Raw genomic sequence first — 20,845 nt, 5'->3', positions numbered from 1 at the left:
TTCCTGGGAGGAGTCAAACTGTACAATAAGAGGAGTTTGGAAGAAGGTGATTCCATCTTTCATGAATAGCTTTGAGGGCTTCAAGACTTCAGTGGAGAAAACAACCACAGATATGGGGGAAAGAGCAAGAGAACTAGAATGAGAAGCAGAGCCTGGGCCAGGCATGAAGGCTCATGCTTGTAATCTCAGCACTTTCGCAAGCCAAGGTGGGAGGATGACTTGAGGCCATGAGTTTGAGAACAGCCTGGGCGACATAGTGAGGCCCTCTCTACAAAAGATAGCCAGGCGTGGTGGCACACACCTGTAGTCTCAGCCACTCGGAAAGCTGAGGCAGGAGGATCACCTGAGCTCAGGAGGTCAAGGCTGCAGTGAGCTATGATCATGCCGTGGTGCTAGAGTGTCTGTGACAGACCAAGACCTTGTCTCTTAAAAAAACAAAAACAGACTAAAGATCTGATAAATTGCTGTCATCTCATGATAAAACATGAATAAATGAGGAATTGCTTCTTACAGATAGACAAACAAGTGGATTCTTGAGACGGAATCTGCAGTGTTGAGATGATAAAGTGTAACAGATGGGGTCTCCAGGAATTACAGGAATTTCACATTTAAAAGAGAAAAGTATAATACGTAAGCGATATTGTAATTACTAGCTCCTCTAAAAAGGAATCTAGTAAAAATATCCTAAACTTTCTAGCTAAAAGAGGGTATAAAACCTTAAAAAAAAAAAAAAAAAAAAAAAAAGCCCGAGGCTATTTAACTTCTCAGGGACAGGGTATCTTTCCCAGGACAGGAAAACGGTTGTGTGTCACACACCTCCTCCTCAGAACCAAAAATGCTTGAAAATGGCTGGATTCTGTCATATATAAATTCCCAATTTGGGTATTTTAACAAAGCCTTTTTATAAAAAGCTACAAGAGCCGGAATCAGACCCTTTTAAATAAGATAAACAATACAACTGAGCCTTCAAAAAACTAAAAACAACTAACCAAGCAAACAAAAAGTGACTGCTGCTCCCACTGTAGCCTTGCTGAACTTGCTAAACCTTTGGACTTATCCGTCCCATAAATGGCACGAAATAGCTAGCTGGGGGGGCACTTACCCAAATGCTAGGACCACGAAAAAGGGTGGTGGCTCATTTTTCTAACCAGCTTGACATGGGGGCCACGAAACGGTGCCCATGTCTTAGGACAGTGGTTACAAGTTGCCTATTAATGAGAAAAGCTTAAAAACAAACCATGGGTCAGATATTAATGGTCTAGGTCCTCAGTTACCCAGAGTGCTAAAAACAGAGACACCATTTGGTTACTGATGGGAGGATGTTACAATAGAAACTTAAAACTAAGGGGCAGCCACATCAAGGTATGCCAGATCCTTAACCCTGCCATGTTCCTGCCCACTTCCCAGGAACTGCTCCTACACAAATACTCAACCACTATTGGTAAAATGTATTCTAGACAAAAGGACCTAAAAAACAAACCCTTTCAGAACTCTGAAGTTAACAAAGTCTTGGTTTGTAAATCCGAGTAACATCATAAAAAGGGGCCGAGAAAAACAAAGTATACAATGCTGTCCTCACTTGGAGTTAAGGAGGCTAACAGCCTACAATCCCTGACTAGAGAGAGCCTTGTCTTCAGGACAGGCTAAGGCCACCACGTCTCCCCAGACTCTAAGTATGCTTTCTCTGTAATCCATGCCTACAGTGCTTTTTTTTTGAGGCCTCCTGACTGCAGACAATAAGGAGATTAATCATATTAAAAATATTACAGCTATTAGAGGCAGCAGCACAGTTACCTAAAAGGGTAGCGGTGGCCTGCCAGGGTCACCAAAAAAAAAATAAAAATAAAAATGTGAGGTTATTAAAAATAATAATAACCTAAAGACACAGCTACTAAAAAGACAACCCAAACATGTGAACTTTACAAATGACCTGATCCCAGACATCCTACTCCACAAGCCCCAGCCTCAGTGTTCACCTCCGGAATTAAAGCCAAATGGGAAGGGTATTTTCCACATTTAGATTCAGAAGGATGAACTATTAATGACCAAAAAAAAGAAAAAAAAAAATCTAGATTCCCAAAAACCTAGGGTGGTCTATAACTAAATATGGTCATCACATCATGGTAAAAAACAAAACAAATTTTATGCAATTAGTTACTAAAGATACCTGTTCTAAAAGATAAAACATCAAGGATCTAACAGGTATCTCCAATTTGTACAAAATAATACCCAGATCGGGCCCCCTTGTGACTCCACTAACCTAAGCTGTCCAGCTGGGGTGGCATCCCAGGAAAAGACTGACAAGAAGACTTTACAGTGATGCCCCAGCACCCAAAAACTTCAGGTACCTACTAGTGTAGACACCTTTACTGGCTAAATAAAAGCCTCCCCTTGTCACACACAAAAAGACAAACGAGGTTGTCAGAGTTTTAATCAAAGACATCATCTTGGGGTTTTTGGCTTACTCTGACCAATCCAGAGTGACAACAGAACCGCCTTCATTTACAAAGTTACTCGGGGGTGTCCTCTGCCTTGGAGATTTAATAGAGGAGGGTACACACAACTTAAGAAACCTCCGTCATCTAAAAAGGTCAAGCATAGTAATAACACCGTAAGGGTCACGCTAGCCAAACTATGCCAGGAAACTCAAAAACTGACTAAAGCTCCTTCCCATTGCACTATCACAGGTGCTGAAAGGGAGTGGGACTTGGCCCTTTCCAATTACTATATAGAAGAGCTTGCTTGGCATGACTGAACCTTCAACGTGCGCTGCTGTTGAGACCGAGAGGGCAGTAAAACATGCTGTCGATTTAAAAACATACAAACTCTCAAAATATATAAAACCACAATCTTCTAGTTCCCACTGAGGTTAAGCTTCACCCATATTAACCTACAGACTGGGTTCACCGTAAGACTCAAAAATCCTAATCACCTCCAGACCAAATAAACTCTGTTTGGACCCCGTGCTATTAACCACTCACTCTTCTCCTAAAACTCAGGGGCTCAGACCCGAAAAACCATCCTTCCTGAGTGAATGCTGCACCACAGCCCTCAGATCAGGCTCTACTAGATTCAACTTATTCCTGTAAGCCAGTCTCTGACTTCTGGGGAAGGAATATTACACATTAAGTAAAATGTGCCCTTGCCATACTCGATATATTCAAACTTTCCCCCTTATAGAACTCTCCATACTCATTACTCTTCTGTAAAATTAAAAAATCTTAACTGGTGATAAATTACCATATAAAAAATAAACTCTTTCTCCCTCTACTGTTCAGTCCCTTTTATTACTGTGGCTGATGGTCTCTGGAAAGACAATACACTAGTTAATTTCTCCTGCATCACAGCAAAGGGAAAGAGTCTGTCCCAATATGAATATATGATAGACACCCACAAGCCTAGCCTGCCCAAGCCAAGCAATTTGTGGTGACCTCAAACTTCATTTTCACCCCACAAAACTGGAGCAAGCTCCCCTTTCCTGCAGTTATCCCCTCCACAAAAACGTTCCTTATGTCACCTTGACTAACACATCTATAGTAAATACTACTTACTGTATAAGTCCTACTAAACTATTCAACTGTAAGTCAAATATACAGGCACTATGATATTCTTTCAACACAGACTTACTACACTGACAAAAGATCTGACCCAAAAGGGAGGTATCGGCTGCTGCTTCTGACACTACCACCTGCCACCTCAGTACTACTACACTACTGTCCTGACGCAATCACCATTTGTATTTCAATATTAAAAATAGTATTTAAGTATTTTTTAATAATAGAGACCAACCCACTAAATAAAACTCAAGACAAAGAGTGCCAAACTCCAGTTTCTAGTATATACAAGTAGACATGCCAACAACTTATGATAAAATTTCAGCTGACTAAAGAGACTGAGACCATCTTTGATGTGGGCTTCTGTCTCCCTTACATAAAGATGACACCTAAAGCCAAATAACATACTATTAAATGTCTCTATCTTCAGACAAATACATGTCCCTCTGAGGCATGTATTCCTCTACATGCTAAGCAAACAAAAAGTGACTGCTGCTCCCACTGTAGCCTTGCTTAACTTGCTAAACCTTTGGACTTATCTGTCCCATAAATGGCAGGAAATAGCTAGCTGGGGGGGCACTTTCCAAATGCTAGGACCACTAAAAAGGGCGGTGGCTCATTTTTCTAATCAACTTGACATGGTGGCCATGAAATGGCCACCCAAAAAAATATATACCCCACTGCCAGGCTGCCCTGGATTCCTTCCCTTCACCCTGTTTAACATTAACTTATCCCTACATCTTGAACCTCTCAATAAAATCTGTATCTTCCAAATTAAAAAAATTAAACTATAGCTGCTCTTACTACAACAATACCAGCCATTACAACCTATCCTGAGAGATCTTGAAATATATTTAAATTTAGCATCTAAAAATTTTCACTCCTTTAACATCTCTAGACACGCATCCCTGATCAACATTAAAAAGTTACAAAAAAAACTGACCTCCGGCTCTCAGCCCTTAAGAATGAGGAGTGACATATCTCCAGGGAGAAAATTTGTCAACAGAGAGAGTCTCCCAGGATTACAGAAATTTCATCAACAATCAAGCCTGTTTTACAGCCTCCCGCTATTTAGCTGGTTTCTTCCTAAACCCTATGTAAAATATTAGTCACGTACTTTGTTAAAACCATCTCCTGACAGGCCAACAACTTATAGATAAACCAGAATGAACTTTCTTTACCACCATACTAAAGTCTCCACCCCAGGAGGTGCTACAGCTTCCTTACCATGACAGAGACCTATATACTGACATAATAACTAAGTCGACACAACAGGGACCACTCCTTCACGTACAACGACACAACCTCTCCCCTCTCCAGAAAACCCTCCTGTCACTCTCCGTCAGCTGGACACTGCTTTGGAGAATCCTCCCAGTGTTGTCCTCCTTACCTAGAAGCCAAATAATAAAAAGTCCGATTGACCAAAACCTGCCTTCTTATAGAGTAGTTTGTTACTCAACAGGCAGTTAGAATATTACATAAACTTAAGATGACAGGGCAGAGGCAGGGTTTGAGAGGACTGACTCATTCTGAAAGAAGTTCTATGGCTCAAATGCTATCAAACAGTATTACATGCTACCGAGAAACTCTAGTGAAAGGAAGAGTAAATTGACATGGCAAACTTCACTGTGTCGTCGTAAGAAACTGTCACAGCCACTTCAACCTTCAGTAATCACCATGCTGATAAGTCAGCAGCCATCAACACTGAGATAAGATCCTCTATTGGCAAAAGGATTACACCTCACAGAAGGCTAAGATGATCGTTAGCATTTTTTTTAGCAATATTGCATTTCAAAATTAAGGTATGTACACTGGTTTTAAGAATACTACTACTGCACACTTAAAAGTATAGTGTAAGGCCGGGCGCGGTGGCTCAAGCCTGTAATCCCAGCACTTTGGGAGGCCGAGACGGGCGGATCACGAGGTCAGGAGTTCAAGACCATCCTGGCTAACATGGTGAAACCCCGTCTCTACTAAAAAATACAAAAAATTAGCCAGGCGTGGTGGTGGGCACCTGTAGTCCCAGCTACTCGGGAGGCTGAGGCAGGAGAATGGCGTGAACACGGGAGGCGGAGCTTGCAGTGAGCTGAGATCCGGTCACAGCACTCCAGCCTGGGCGGCAGAGCGAGACTCCGTCTCAAAAAAAAAAAAAAAAAAGTATAAACACTATGCAACGGGAAACCAAAAATTCAGAAGACTAGCTTTATCGTGATAGTCACTTTATTGCAGTGATCTGGAACCAAACCAGCAATATCTCCAAGGTATGCCTGTGTTAGCGAAAGTAGCTAAGTTTAAGGTGGTTTCAGAAAAGTAATTATTCAGTATCATTTTTGATCCAATAGATGATGATATTCTTCAATGAAATTCTTACCTAATCGAAAAACTGATGATGTTGACAGATGATAAGGCTTAGCTCGTTCCACAGCTAATTTTCGATGGACTCTAGGAAGGATTTTTCCATACTGGTCTAATATAGAATTTCGAGCCAGTGATCTCTCCCGCAAACGAGGATCACGATCATTCTATTAAATATCAAAATTGGTAAGAAATTTAACCTTCAAAATGTTAGGTGCTATAATTCTATATTTACCATTTAAAATAAAACTACGAATATCCAAAAATATCTTCCTCCTACCTACATATCTATTTTTCCAAACCAAGAACTTCATCCACATATATAATTGTTTCATCAATCCTTACCCATCAATAAATTCCAAATCTCTGCTACCAAGCCTTCGTTCTTCACAACTAATAAAAACAATGGTCATTAAGCATCCATACGTGTCAGGCAACATTCTACTTTACACACATCTCTGTGCATCCTCAAAACCACCTCACAAGGAGATGTTATCATTTTATAGTTGATAAAAGCAAGACTGAGAGTGTGTCCCAAGCACACAGAGTAAATGAAGAATTAGTCTGACCCTCGAAGTCCAATGATCTTTGTACCTATGTCTTCCTCTACCACACAATGATCTTTGTACTAAGTGACACCTACTGCTGGCCTCTCCATCTTCCTCTTGTTTTCCCTGAGTGAAATGGCATTATTGTAGGCAGACATCAGAACATAAATGGCATACATAAAAGAATCAGGTAGTAATACCGTGTTCCCAATTCTGTTACAGAGATAACTGAGGATTCAAAGTAATGCTAGGCACAGTGGTTACCAAACTGTAATCCCTTATATAACAAACCAAAAAAGTCTCCAGTTTTCCTTATTCTCTTATCCCCCATAATAAGACAACTTGAATCATACCATAACATTAATCTTCAGAGTTTGGTTCAGCTTCAAGGCAGGCACATAATTGGCACGCTGCAAATGGTGCACTAAAAGGAATTCATGATTCTGAACACTGGCACTGGACTGCAAAAAATTCACTAAACATTCCTAAAAAGAACAAAATAGACTGTCAACTACCAATTTATCTTGAATTTCTGACAAGTTTACATGGGTAAGTAATTACCTGCTCCGTGTCTGTAAACGGTAGCTTCAGTAAATCTTCCATTAAGCCCATTTCCTGACAGACTTCATACATGTGCTTTAGTAACTCCTCTATATTCAACCTATTGCAATGTTGCCGCAAGAAACTCCAGGCTTCAACCATGCATCTGAAAGCATATTTATCAAAGTTTAGTTTTAGAAAAATTTATTTAAATGTACAAAACAAGAAATCTAAATGGAGAATCTCAAAGATATTTTGTAAAGTATCTTTACAAATAATTTAAAAGTACTTAAAAAAATTTGTTGAATACTAAGTACTGCATAATGAATCTTGCTAATAATATCAGTAAAATGACATGTTTAAAGAATTTTATGCTGCTTTATAAAATAATAAAAAGCAAAGTACACAAACTTCAAAGAAGACAAAAAACTAATGTGGCCTGGATAGAGCTGAATGATTGGTGTGGTGTGACAGAGGAACATCAGGCTTTTAAAGCAGTGGCACCCAGTGGGAAGTGTGGGAGAGACACAGACCTACACGTGGAATCAAGCACACTGTGTTCATGAGGAAGGGAGAGTAGAGCTTAGCAGTAGATGTTTTTTGGTTGATTTGCAGCAAGATTAGATTGGAGAACTTGGGTTAAATTTGGCAGTCTCAGACACCATGCAGAGGTGCTGAGACGTCCTTTTGTGGGCAATAAGATCATTTAAATGAAGGAGTGTTTCTTACACAGAAGTCTCCCAGAATCAGGTGGGAGGTGTCTTTTCTAAATTATTTATTTATTTGTTTAAATGCCAGTGTTCAACTCATACCCCACTGACAGCATTGTCTTGAAGGTTCACTTGAGCATATCTATAAAAATTATAATTAGATATAGGTCAGGACCCAATGATCCCAATGCAAAAAATATAGTCTACAGAAACACCAGCAAAAATTGCATAAAGATTAAGTATAAGAATATACAGTGAGAGCCAGGCATAATGGCTCATGCGTGTAATCCCAACACTTTGGGAGGCCAGGGCAGGCAGATCACTTGAGCCTAGGAGTTCAAGACCAGCCTGGGCAACGCCGTGAGACCCTAACTACAAAAAATACAAAAATTGGCCCAGCGTGGTGGTGTGTGCCTGTAGTCCCAGCTATTTAGGAGGCTGAGGTGGGAGGATTGCTTGATCCTAGGAAGTCATGACTGCAGTGAGCTATGATCATGCCACTGCACTCCAGCCTGGCAGATAGAGCAAGATTCTATCTTTGAAAAAAAAAAAGAATATATGGTGAAACAATGAATTATGATGTAGCCCTATATGAGGAAAATACGTATTAACTTGAAAAATCATTACAGTTTTTTAAAAAGCAAGTTAAAAACAGTATGAAAATGATAATTTAAAAAATTAACCAATAAAACTTCTGTTTACATATTTCTTTAAATAGAAAAGAAAAAGTTCTGAAGATACACACTAAGAACGGTAGTGATCAACCTGGCAGTTAAAATTTTTGGAGAGGTTGACGACCTCCAAGGCAGAATAAAAAATGGCAAGACTGCACTGCCCTAGACTTTCTGTGAATACAAAGTTACTTGGGGAAGCAAATGGTACCCACTCTTGGCAGATCAGGGTCATCTGTTAATTTTGTTGTTCTGGGACTAGAACATTTTCACATATTCCACAGGGCTTATACAGGCCAACAAGTCAAGAAGTACAATGTGTAGAGGTATTCCCTAAAAATTTACATCTGAAATTGCCTCGTACTTCTCTTACTACACAGTGGAATCATTATAACTTGAGTGTAGAAGGAAGAGTGTTCATCTGTGTGTCCATGTGCACAGAAATATGGTCATTTTTCCCTAAACCAAAATCTAGAAACCTTAAAAGCAGAACATTTTTGAACAAAGAAAAACAGAATAAAATGAACATTTCATTATTAAATTTCACAACAAAGTTGATTTCCCTAATGTATACAAAGCAGCTATAAATCAGTAAGATAAATCCCAACAACACAGGAAAAAAAGCCAAAGATTTTAATGGGCAGGTCACAAAAGAAATAGCTCTTTAAAAAAAGATACTTGTATTATTATAGTGAGACTGAACATACCAAAACTACCATTTTTACCTATGAGATGACGAGACAAATACTACCTGGCACACTGTTGATAAAAGACACAGCACATTGAGAGGAGGACTAAGTTGGCATAACCTTGATGGAGGGCACTTTGCTCTACTTGTCAAAATTAAACTACCAAAATTACGAAGGCAAACATCCTTTCACCTTAGGATTTTATTCCACAAACTGGCATATGTGCAATATGTGTGGTTACTCATCATAGCATTGTTTAAAATGGCTAAAGGTTGAAACAACCTAAACGTTCATTACAGAGAACTACTAATAATTAGGGCAAGGTGTGGCAGCTCAAGACTGTAATCCCAGCACTCTGGGAGACCGAGATAGGTGGATTTATCACCTGAGGTCAGGAGTTCGAGACCAGCCTGGCCAACATGGCGACACCCTGTCGCTACTAAAAATACAAAAATTAGTCAGGCATGATGGTGCATGTGCATGCCTGTAATCCCAGCTACTTGGGAGACTGAGGCAGGAGAATCGGCTTGAACCCAGGAGGCGGAGGCTGCAGTGAGCCGAAATCGCTCCACTACACTCCAGCCTGGGTGACAAGTGAGACTCTTTTCCCCCAACCCCGCCAAAAAAAAAAGGGAGAACTAATTAAAAAAAAAAATGGTACAGCCATCCAAATAATGAACTACTATGCAACAGTTAAAAAGCAAATCCTTTATGTAATTATAAAATTAGCACCAAACTAAAGTGAAAAAAAGTAGATTGCAGAAGGGTGTACAGTCAGAAGGGTATACAGTGTGCTGTTTTTATTTGTTAAAAGGGTTTACTGGGAGAGAATATATAGGCATTTGTTAACATTTGTTTAGAAGATCTTAGGAAGAATACACTAGAAGTTATTCACAGTACTGAGTACTAAGAGGAAAGAAGCAGTTGGGAATTCACTATGTCATCATTCTTACCTCTTAAAACACTGGAGCATGTAAATAGCTTATCATCAAAAACAAATAATATGTCTCTCCCCCAGCCCATAGACATTATATATTTTTAAAATTTTCCACTTTAAGCAGGGCATGGTGGCTCACGCCTGCAATCCCAGCACTTGGGGAGGCCGTGGCGGGCGTATCACAAGGCCAGGAGTTCGAGGCCAGCCTGACCAACATGGTGAAACCCTGTCTCTACTAAAAATACAAAAATTAGCCAGGTATGGTGGCAATGCCTGTAATCCCAGCTATTCAGGAGCCTGAGGCAGGAGAATCACTTGAATACAGGAGGTGGAGGTTACAGTGAGCCTAGATCGCGCCACTACACTCCATCCAGCCTGGTGGACACAGCGAGACTCCAACTAAAAAAAGAAAATTTCCACTTTAAACTGTGATACACTCCCAGTTGATCAGACATACTAGCAGGAGTAAGATAAACTTACTTTATGATTTGCCAAATATTAATTTGATAATCATATACAGAGTGTTTTTAACAACAAATGACAAATGATGATGTTCTTTCCCAGTTTCCCCTAGAGCAGGAAAGCACTTTGAACTTCAAGAAATCCATTGCCAACACTTAGCAAATGTTTTAAAACAAAGTCTCCAAATCCTCACTATTTTCTTTCTTCCTACAGAAAACAATTATGATGCTAGGAAGAACAGTAAGAAAATTAATTTATGAAAGGCTAGGCTAGCATGTTGGCAGTAAAAGATACAGAAATCATTTTAATAAGGAAGGCATGGGAGTTCTCAGCAATACAGCAAAGACAGACTGAAAACCCATCCTGTGGCAAACTCTCTAAACATGCTAGACCAAATACAAACATGCATTATGAAATGCATGGTGGAGACCACAACACAAAAAGACATTCAAGAGAGGTAAACCACCAAGCACTGATTGTTAGTGACTAGAGTAAAGTAAAAAGACTGGGGAAAGACACATACAGGATATAAATAAAAGAGGTTATTTGTGTGTCTACATTAACAACTATTCATGATAAAGGTTACCATGTAATAATTTTAAAAGTCATTTTTAAAAAGAACAAACTAAAACTCTTATGTACCTAATATTCAAAATAGAAAAAGCTGGCAATACGGTGAGGAACTGAGACATCCACCATTAGTGTCAGCAACTTCGCGTACTTAGTAACTCACAGAACAGACCAAGAAAAAAATTATCAAGGACACAGAAAGATTAAAACCATGCAACGAACAAACTTGATCATGGGGACAAATATATCTGACATTTCACCTATTAAATGGAGAATACATTGAGTACTTATCAGTGGGTAAATCAAGTCTTAGCAAAAAAATTTTTTTTAAATAGAAGCAGGGTTGGCTGGGCGAGGAGGTTCACGCCTGTAATCCCAGCACTTTGAGAGGCTGAGGCAGGCAGATCACCTGAGGTCAGGAGTTGGAGACCAGTCTGACCAACATGGTGAAACCCCGTCTCTATTAAAAATACAAAAATTTGCCGGGCGCAGTGGCTCAAGCCTGTAATCCCAGCACTTTGGGAGGCCGAGACGGGCGGATCACGGGGTCAGGAGATTGAGACCATCCTGGCTAACACGGTGAAACCCCGTCTCTACTAAAAAATACAAAAAACTAGCCGGGCGAGGTGGCGGGCGCCTGTAGTCCCAGCTACTCGGGAGGCTGAGGCAGGAGAATGGTGTAAACCCGGGAGACAGAGCTTGCAGTGAGCTGAGATCCAGCCACTGAACTCCGCCTGGGTGAAAGAGCGAGACTCCATCTCAAAAAAAAAAAAAAAAAAAAACCAACAACAACAAAAAAAAATTAGCTGGGCGTGGTGGCGGTGCCTATAATCCCAGCTACTTGGGAGGCTGAGGCAGGAGAATCGCTTGAATCTGGGAGGCAGAGGTTGCAGTGAGCCGAGATCGTGTCATTGCACCTCAGCCTGGGCAATAGAGCAAGACTCTGTCTCAAAAAAAAAAAAAAAAAAAAAGGAGAAGCAGCAGGGTCTCCATATGTTGCCCAGCCTGGTCCTGAACTCCTGGGCTCAAGTGATCCTCCTATTTCCGCCTCCCAAAGTGCTGGGATTACAGGCATGAGCCACCGTGCCTGGCCTTTATTATTATTACTCTTTTTTTTTTTTTTGAGACAGAGTCTCGCTCTGTCGCCCAGGGTGGAGTGTAGTGGCGTAATTTTGGCTCACTGCAACCTCCACCTCCTGGGTTCAAGCAGTTCTCCTGCCTCAGGCTCCTGAGTAGCTGGGATTACAGGTGTGCACCACCACTCCCAGTTAATTTTTGTATTTTTAGTAAAGATGGGGTTTCACCATGTTGGTCAGGCTGGTCTCGAACTCCTGACCTCGTGATCCACCCGCCTCGGCCTCCCAAAGTGCTGAGATTACAGGCACGAGCCACCGTGCCCAGCCTATTATTATTACTTTTAAACAGAGCCAAGTCTTAGCAAAATTTTACAGGTCAGGTACCACATGGATCACATTATGTGATTACAATACAATTAGCCAACAACACAATTTTTAAAACCTAAATATTATACAGTTGTCCCTCAGTATCCGTGGGGGGACTGGTTCCAGGATCCCCAAGGATACCAATATCTACCCATACTCAAGTTTCAAAGTTGGTCCTGCAGAGCCATGTATATGAAAAGCTGACCTTCCATATATGCAGGTTTTACATCCCATGAATACTGTATTTTCAATCTGCCTCGATGCAGAATCCACTAATACAAAGGACTGACTTTACTGACTTAAGGGCCAACTGCATATTGCCATTATCTATTTCATCAATTCCATTTTATTAACAGATATGATAAAGAGTTTATACTTTCAAAAGATGTACTTACCTATTAAAAAGCAAAACAGTGAGGTGAAGGATAACATCGCTACCACTGGACACTGTTGGCTTCATTGTCTGAATATATCTGAGGGCTTGTCTATGCTCGCCTTGACTCATGAATGCCTGAATAATCTTTGAATGTTGCCATGACAAAGGTTTCGCAGTAGCTGGATGAAACAAAAGATCCAAACCACTCTGGAAATAACATGAAAAGTGTTAAATATAAACATAATCCTATACATTTAGACAAAGCAGCTAAACCTAACACTAAAAAACCACAAAAATCAAGGTAAGACCGTTTAAATATAAGCTGAAAAAATCTATTTTAATCTGTGGTATATAGAGTTGGCTCTCAGTATCTACAGGATCCATATCTGCAGACTGAACTAAGTGCAGATAGAAAACATTTGCAAAAATAAGGCTGGGCGCGGTGGCTCATGCCTGCAATCTCCGTACTTTGGGAGGGAGGCTGAGACAAGCGGACTGCTTGAGCTCAGGAGTTCAAAACCAGCCTGGGCAACATGGCAAAACTCAGTCTCTAAAACAAATAAAAGTAAGTTTAAAAAAAAATTAAAAAGTGCAGTGGCACATGCCTATACTCCCAGCACTGTGGGAGGCTGAGGTGGGCAGATCAGTTGAGGTCAGGAGTTCAAGACCAGCCTGGTCAACATGGTGAAACCCCATCTCTACTAAAAATGTAAAAATTAGCCAGGCAGGGTGGTATGTAACTGTAGTCCCAGCTACTCGGGAGGCTAAGGCAGGAGAATTGTTTGAACCCGGGAGGCACAGGTTGCAGTGAGCCAAGATTGCGCCACTGCACTTCAGCCTGGGTGACAGAGCGAGACTCCATCTCAAAATAAATACATAAAAATAAAAAATAACAGTATAATGATAAAACATAATACAAATAAAAACAATACAGAATAAACTATTCACACAGCATTTACATTCTATTAGATATTATAAGTGATCTAGAGATGATTTAAAATACCCAATGAAATGTAAATACCACGTAAATAACTGTTATAGTGTAATATCCAGGAAATAGTGACAAGAAAAATGTCTGTACATATTCAGTACAGACCCAGTTTTTTCCCGAGTATTTCTGATCTGTGGCTGGTTGAAGCCACGGATATGGAATCCGTGGACACAGAGGGCCAATGGTATACAAGAGGATGTGCACAGGGTACGTGCAAATACTATGCCATTTTATATAAGAGACACGAGCCTCTGTGAATTTTGGTATGTTTCTGGATCCTGAAACCAATTCCACACAGATACTGAGTAATAACTGTATTTTAAAGAATAAAAGCCTTATCAAAAACCTGACACCTCTGAGACTGTATCACACTACTTTATAAGATCGTCCCATCACCAATTTCATACATCAAGGCCAAATCTTGCCTTCCATGGTTCCCCCAACACCCCAAACATATCTCTAATATAACAATCACTGTATCTGCACTATCATAATTACTTACTTAGTAGTTTCCTTCTTTAAACGGTAAGAAATCTTGGGTTCTGAATTGTTGTTATTTATATTCTTGCCTTCTAAAATAGTGCTTGGTAAAGGTACTGATTAAACTGAAACTGAGTCCTTCCTCAACTATTTTTAGAAGTAGACTGTATCATATCTTTTAATATCAATTTAAATTCTGTGTATTTTCTAAAATTCTAGTAATTCATGGAAGTTTACGCTGTAAGTGAATAGACTTACCTCAAAGTCATTATGATCTATCAACCAAAACCCCTGAATAAGTTTAACTTGGCCCCAAGAAATGGCAAATACAGTTGGGAAAGATTCAATGGGAGTCTCTGTTTTGTTGGGAAAGGAATACATAATATCAAGTAGCAAATAAATGGTCTTTGAAAAAGCAGATTAAGGACAATAAAATACAACAACAAAAACCTCCTACATATATATTTACAATTGGTAGCAACAAAATGTAGCATTAAAAGAGACTTGAAAGGCCCGTTTTTAGTGTTTAAAAGCCGTCATGGAGAGTCAGCAATGAGAGGATAGTTTTAGTAAATGTAGGTAAAACTGGTCCCACATCAACTCCATTCATTCCCAGTATTTTATAACCAGCACCACAAAGGAGATAAAGTGAATTTTTATGAAGTCAGTAGCTCAGTAAATAAGAAACAAAGATATATGCAAATTTTTAGTGATCTAGCAAAAGATGGTAGCTTAATCAGACATCATCTAGCTTATAAATTATAAATGGAATTACACATTTTTAGACTAAGTAACTAACATTAGCACAAAAATATTATCACAAAGACTATAGGACTCAAATAACGCCTAAGGCAATATCACACTAACTTATAATGTATTCATTTCCAGCACAGAGGTTAACGCCACTGAGAGTGACCACTTGGTAGTAGTATTTTAGAGCAACTGTTGTTAACTTTTTGAGTGTCCTGGACACATTTAAGTTATCTGATAAAAGCCCAAGTACCCTATACCTAGAAAAACAAACATAAAACAACATTGTGCATATAGTTTTAGGTTAATCATAGGCCATCTGAGCCCAAACAACAGATCCTGGCTTAACACCTCCTTAAAAAAAAAAAAAACAAAATTCAACCTTGCAATTGAGATCACATTAGATATGTCGGGTTTCTACTACTCTTGAAATTTTATAATTTTAATAATACATAAACACTGGATAAAACTTAAAAGGATACAATAGAATGTTTGGCTGCTTCAGTAACGCCATCTAATAGGTACATATCAAGTACTGCCTATAAAACAAAGAGATAAGACCATCAGTGGATCTTATAAGGTCATTCATTCATTCACGCTTCTTGTTTTCCCAAGTCTGTGCCAGACACGCAGCTAAGCCTGTCTCCTCCCTCCCCAGCTTTGTAGACTCTAAGTGATAGCACATTACTGCAAACCTACATGTAGACTAGCAGGAGGATATTTTCCTGTGCCTCCTTCATCGCGTTTCCACAACTTCTCAATTCGCTCTCCTAACTGAGAAACCAGTCCATCAATCATCAAGCAATCGGGGTTCCACTTCCCTCTGCAATCAGGGAAAAGTTAAGACTTACTTAATATCACTGTTAATTAATATCAAAGCAACCAGCATCAAAATATTTAAAGCAACAATCCCAACTATCAAAGAGAGAAGAGTCTGGGCATGGTGGCTTATGCCTATAATCCCAGTGATTTGGGAGGCCAAGGCAGGAGGATCACTTGAGGTCAGGAGTTTGAGACCAGCCTGGGTTACAAAGCAAGACCCCATTTCTAAAGAAAATACAAAAACTAGCTGGGCATGGTGGTGTGCACCTGTAGTCCTAGCTATTCAGGAGGATGAGGAAGGAGGGTCATTTGAGCCCAGGAGTTTAAAGTGAGCTATACACATGCCACTGCACTGCAGCCTGGGCAACAGAGACCCTGTCTCTAAAAACAGAGAGAGAGAAGAGAATTGGGAATTGGACCCTAGTTAGCATGATGAGAACTACAGACATCAAGGAGAGGTAGTCGGATAAGCCCTTAAGTCGCCTCCAGTTCAGTCATCAGCAAGCCAGTCAGTCAAGGTGAGGTCCCCAGGTGGTCCATCTAGCCAGTGACCATTCTATTTTTCACCATATTAAGCAAACTACCATAGAGTATAAAGCCCAGCATAGTGAAAATACTGAAGTTCAAAGACAGAAAGTTAAAGTTTCTGTTTCATCACTTGGGTTAGTCTTTTATCCTCAGTGATTCTTTCACTCAAATATCTATTACTGAGCGCCTATGATGTGATGTGCAGATATTGTCCCTGTTTCCTTTTCTTTTCTCTTCTTTTTTTCCCGTATTTCCTTTTCTAATTGTGAATAGCGGCAGCACTTACTACTCTTTGAGGTTGTCCAATGAGTCAGGCACTGCACTAGATGCCCTGCACACATTATTTTATTTAGCTTTATACTGACTTCATTAACTTATATAACAAATAGGATTAGAAAGCATAACAAAGTGTCAAGGATATACACTTAGGAAATAACAGATCTAGAATTGTAAAATATCCTAATCAATCCTCCAAGCTAATGCTCACTCTCCTAAATTGGTCATTCTAAAGCACTGGTTCCCACAATTGCCATGCATCAGAATTACAGCTGGCACAGATTTTAAAGTACTGATTCCCAGGTGATTCGAGTGTAAGAAACCTGGAATCAACGTTTGTGAACCATTGCTCTAATGTTACATGCTTTGTAATTTTGTCATTGCAACTTGAGGAAGACGACTATTTCCAGAAGTGTGGTCAAGACTCTAAACACCTCTCTTTCTTTGTCTATTACCTTTACTTCTTTATTTCAAAGGAACTAAGTAGGCTATTCATGTATTCTTTTTTTTAAAAAAGAGAGAAATAAAATAGTAATGGTAATAGCAAATTCTGATACTTTACTGAGAATTATACCCATTCAATCACTTTGTAACACGATGAACACTGTTCTGAGAAACTTTTGACTTCTTACAGATGTAATTTCTAAAATTGTTTTACTAGTACCTTGATAAACGCTCAAACTTCTGTCGACGACTGGTGTAGTAGTTCTGAATTACAGGGTAGTTGTAGCATAACCTTGACAACTGCACAGAATCATCTAGATTTTTAAGAGTTGGAAAAAAAGCTGGTAATATTTCCAAAATATCTCAACAATACATATTAATATTTTACTGTAATTTAATATTTACAGCAACCTCTGGTTAACCCACAGGGTGGTTATATTGAAGTAATAAAAGATTACTACACATCTTTTTATTTATAGATGCACAAGTGAGAAAATGATCTGTCATGAAAGTCTTAACAACATAGATGGTGGCTTAAAATCCCGGAAACTGTTCTAAATAACTTCACTCCTTAGGCGCAAATAATAATTTGAAAGCAAGACATGTTCACTACAAATCAAAATCTAAGAGGATTATGAAAAAATAAGATCAACAATTATGTACAGTGGCAGAGGCACTTCTAAATAAAATCTAATGGCTTCCTGGAAATGCAAGAAAGTGAAGGTTTTAGAAGTTATACTCTAAACAAATATAGCACAAGTCAAATACCAAGAATTCTCTAATTCTTGGTACTGGCATAAATTACTAGATAAAAGGGGCTATTTAATTGAAGAAAGATTAGTAACCATATTAAAAGGATCATTCTCAGGAAACGGGAAAACTGAGTTATAGAAACTATAGTTCTATGGATCTAAATAATAGCTAGTAATACTGCTGAACTCATTTTCAGGAGCTATGTTTTCTCAAATTTGCTTTCCTTCTAAATGTTATTCAATCCAATAAACATGTATGAGCACTGTGTGGCAGGCATAGGATGAAGATACAAAGTAAGGAAAAATGTAAGAAAAGAAGGTAAGGATAAATTAAATTAAGGAGAAAATTAAGTGAGGTAGAAGAAAATAAACCCAAAGCATTAGAATACGATCACAAAATTATAAAGATTCAGAATGTTTTATTTAATACTTATAGAGTAAGTAAATATTTTACCTATGCCTTCTGGTAAAAGCCCAGAATGAGAGAACCAAAGAACCACTTGTGCATATTGACAGATGAGGTGGGAAACCACAAACTTATTGCTTAAGTCTATCAGTCCTGTAAAGAAGAGTTAACATCAGTTGTTTACTCACAAAAAAAAGCAAGATGCTCCACAGTTTTCAAACTTAATCACTTGGTAATTTACATATATATGTAAATGTATATTTTACATACATGTATTTGTTCAAAATACATGTATCTCTCTTGAACTAATTCACTTTTGTATCTAGTTTACTTTGGTCCAAAATGATGTCAAGCAAATCTCCAAAATGCTAAAATAAGTCACTCCCTAAAATAGACATTTTAGGTAAATACACTTCCACCTCAGCTACACTTTCATTTAGCTAATTCCAGAACTCAAATTTACACATTAATACAAACTAGTATAGTATCACTAAGATAGATTGTTCAAAACAGGCCTTCAAATGAAATTGACTTGTTTTGGTTTTGAAATTGCAAAACAGAAAAAAATTATAATGACTTTTGAATAAAAAACATACATATGACTTAATTTGAAACTTTACTGCAAATACACTAACCTTAATAATTATTAACTTCAGAATTTCCCAAGCTTATTTAAGCATGGGCTCGTGGCATGGCATGTCTAACAACATTCTGTAGCTTTTCACTGAAACAAAAACCCTAGCACTGGAGAAATAATGTCCTCTTTACATAATGATCCATCTAAGACATGGGAAATGTATTCGTTTCTCTAAGAAGTCAGATTTCATAAAACAATCAATTGATAAAACAAAGAGGATACCTCTCTCAGTGATCTCTCGGGCTTCTGATGCAAAACAGCTCAAGACTATATTAAGATTGCTAAGAAGCAAATAGCACTGCTGGATAGACTGTATAGTTTGTGGATCCATGAAATGACACGAACCATCAAATAATGGCACACCTTTCAAGAATAAAATACAAGATAAGTTTCCATACAGTAAATCTAAATAAATTAGAATCACAATACAAAATTTCTCAAACTGCTATCACTCAAAAGAATTATTCTATTCATTATGAGATTTATAAAGACAAGCTAGAAATGGCAAAACCTCCAAGGAACCTAAAAAGTGCTTTCAATATAAAACTAGCAAAAGCCAAGAGTGAGAACATGAACTCAAATCATCTAGATCTAGAGCTCATCCTCACAACCAGTACACATCAAAAGACTGGGATTTACTTTAATGACCCATTTAGTTACATTAATATTTAATGTGTTATTGGTCTAGAAAACAACTGTCTTCATTCTAAAATCCTTCTTTAAATCAAATCAAATTCTGATTTGTTTTACTTCTTTTTTTTTTTCTTTTTTTTTTTTTGAGACAGCGTCTCGTTCTGTGGCCCAGGCTGGAGTACAGTGGTGCAATCTCAATCTCGGCTCACTGCAACCTCTCCCTCCCAGGTTCAAGCGATTCTTCTGCCTCAGGCTCCTGGGTAGCTGGGATTACAGGCATGTGCTACCACACCCGGCTAATTTTTGTATTTTTAGTAGAGACGAGGTTTCACCATGTTGGCCAGGCTGGCCTCAAACTCCTGACCTCAGGTGATTCGCCCGCCTCGGTCTCCCAAAGTCCTGGATTACAGGCATGAGCCACTGTGCCCAATCTAATTTGCTTTACTTCTAATACTTTTTTTGAGATAGAGTCTTACTCTGTCGCCTAGGCGGGAGCGCAGTGGCACTACTATCACAGCTCACTGCACTCTCAAACTCCTGGGCTCAAGTGTTCCTCCAGGCTCAGTCTCCCAAGGAGCTGGGACTGCAGGCCACCATGCCCAGCTAATTAAAAAAAGAATTTTTTTTTTTGGCAGAGACGGGGGTCTTGCTATATTGCTCAGGCTGGTCTTGAATTCCTGGCCTCAAGCAATCCTCTCATCTTAGCCTCCTAAAGTGCTGGGATTACAGGCCTGAGCCACCACGCCTAATCTCTACTACATTTAAAACACTTACTATGCTTTGTATTTTAATTATTCTTAGAGGTTTTTATTTTTTAAAAAATCCAACCTACCGGTAATAAAGCTCAAAGCAGCAACAGCTGAACTACCACGTTAAACTCCCAAACACTGCACTATCCTCAAAGAATCAAAGCAGTCATACGATTTATGAATTGAGTTCAATTTCTTTTTACAAAACATAATGAGGTTCAACAAACATTTTTCTCTTAAAAAAAAAAGACATTTTGCTGGGCGCAGTGGCTCACGCCTGTAATTCCAGCACTTTGGGAGGCCGAGACAGGCGGATCACTAGGTCGGGAGATCGAGACCATCCTGGCTAACACGGTGAAACCCCATGTCTACTAAAAAAATACAAAAAACTAGCCGGGCGAGGTGGCGGGCGCCTGTAGTCCCAGCTACTCGGGAGGCTGAGGCAGGAGAATGGCGTGAACCCGGGAGGTGGAGCTTGCGGTGAGCTGAGATCCGGCCACTGCACTCCAGCCTGGGCGACAGA

General features: G+C 39.2%; 1 protein-coding gene across 5 annotated transcripts in view; it reads right to left on the bottom strand.

Moving 5' to 3' along the window:
• AHCTF1 (AT-hook containing transcription factor 1) overlaps nucleotides 1-20,845 on the bottom strand; it is a 93,403-nt gene that overhangs the window by 30,212 nt on the left and 42,346 nt on the right. For all 5 annotated transcript variants that reach the window (XM_033195911.1, XM_033195914.1, XM_033195910.1 and 2 more), the window contains exons 15-24: nucleotides 19,163-19,303; nucleotides 18,352-18,456; nucleotides 17,366-17,459; nucleotides 15,775-15,898; nucleotides 15,558-15,614; nucleotides 14,584-14,730; nucleotides 12,874-13,061; nucleotides 7,019-7,163; nucleotides 6,811-6,942; nucleotides 5,926-6,076 (exon numbers count right to left, since the gene is read on the bottom strand). In XM_033195911.1, the coding sequence (XP_033051802.1) occupies nucleotides 5,926-6,076; nucleotides 6,811-6,942; nucleotides 7,019-7,163; nucleotides 12,874-13,061; nucleotides 14,584-14,730; nucleotides 15,558-15,614; nucleotides 15,775-15,898; nucleotides 17,366-17,459; nucleotides 18,352-18,456; nucleotides 19,163-19,303 (1,284 nt within the window). The remainder of the gene's footprint in view (nucleotides 1-5,925; nucleotides 6,077-6,810; nucleotides 6,943-7,018; nucleotides 7,164-12,873; nucleotides 13,062-14,583; nucleotides 14,731-15,557; nucleotides 15,615-15,774; nucleotides 15,899-17,365; nucleotides 17,460-18,351; nucleotides 18,457-19,162; nucleotides 19,304-20,845) is intronic.

This window comes from Trachypithecus francoisi, unplaced genomic scaffold (assembly GCF_009764315.1).
Source record: "Trachypithecus francoisi isolate TF-2019V2 unplaced genomic scaffold, Tfra_2.0 Lachesis_group5, whole genome shotgun sequence".
NCBI classification, from domain to species: Eukaryota; Metazoa; Chordata; class Mammalia; order Primates; family Cercopithecidae; genus Trachypithecus; species Trachypithecus francoisi.
This window is presented reverse-complemented; position numbering and strand designations above follow the sequence as displayed.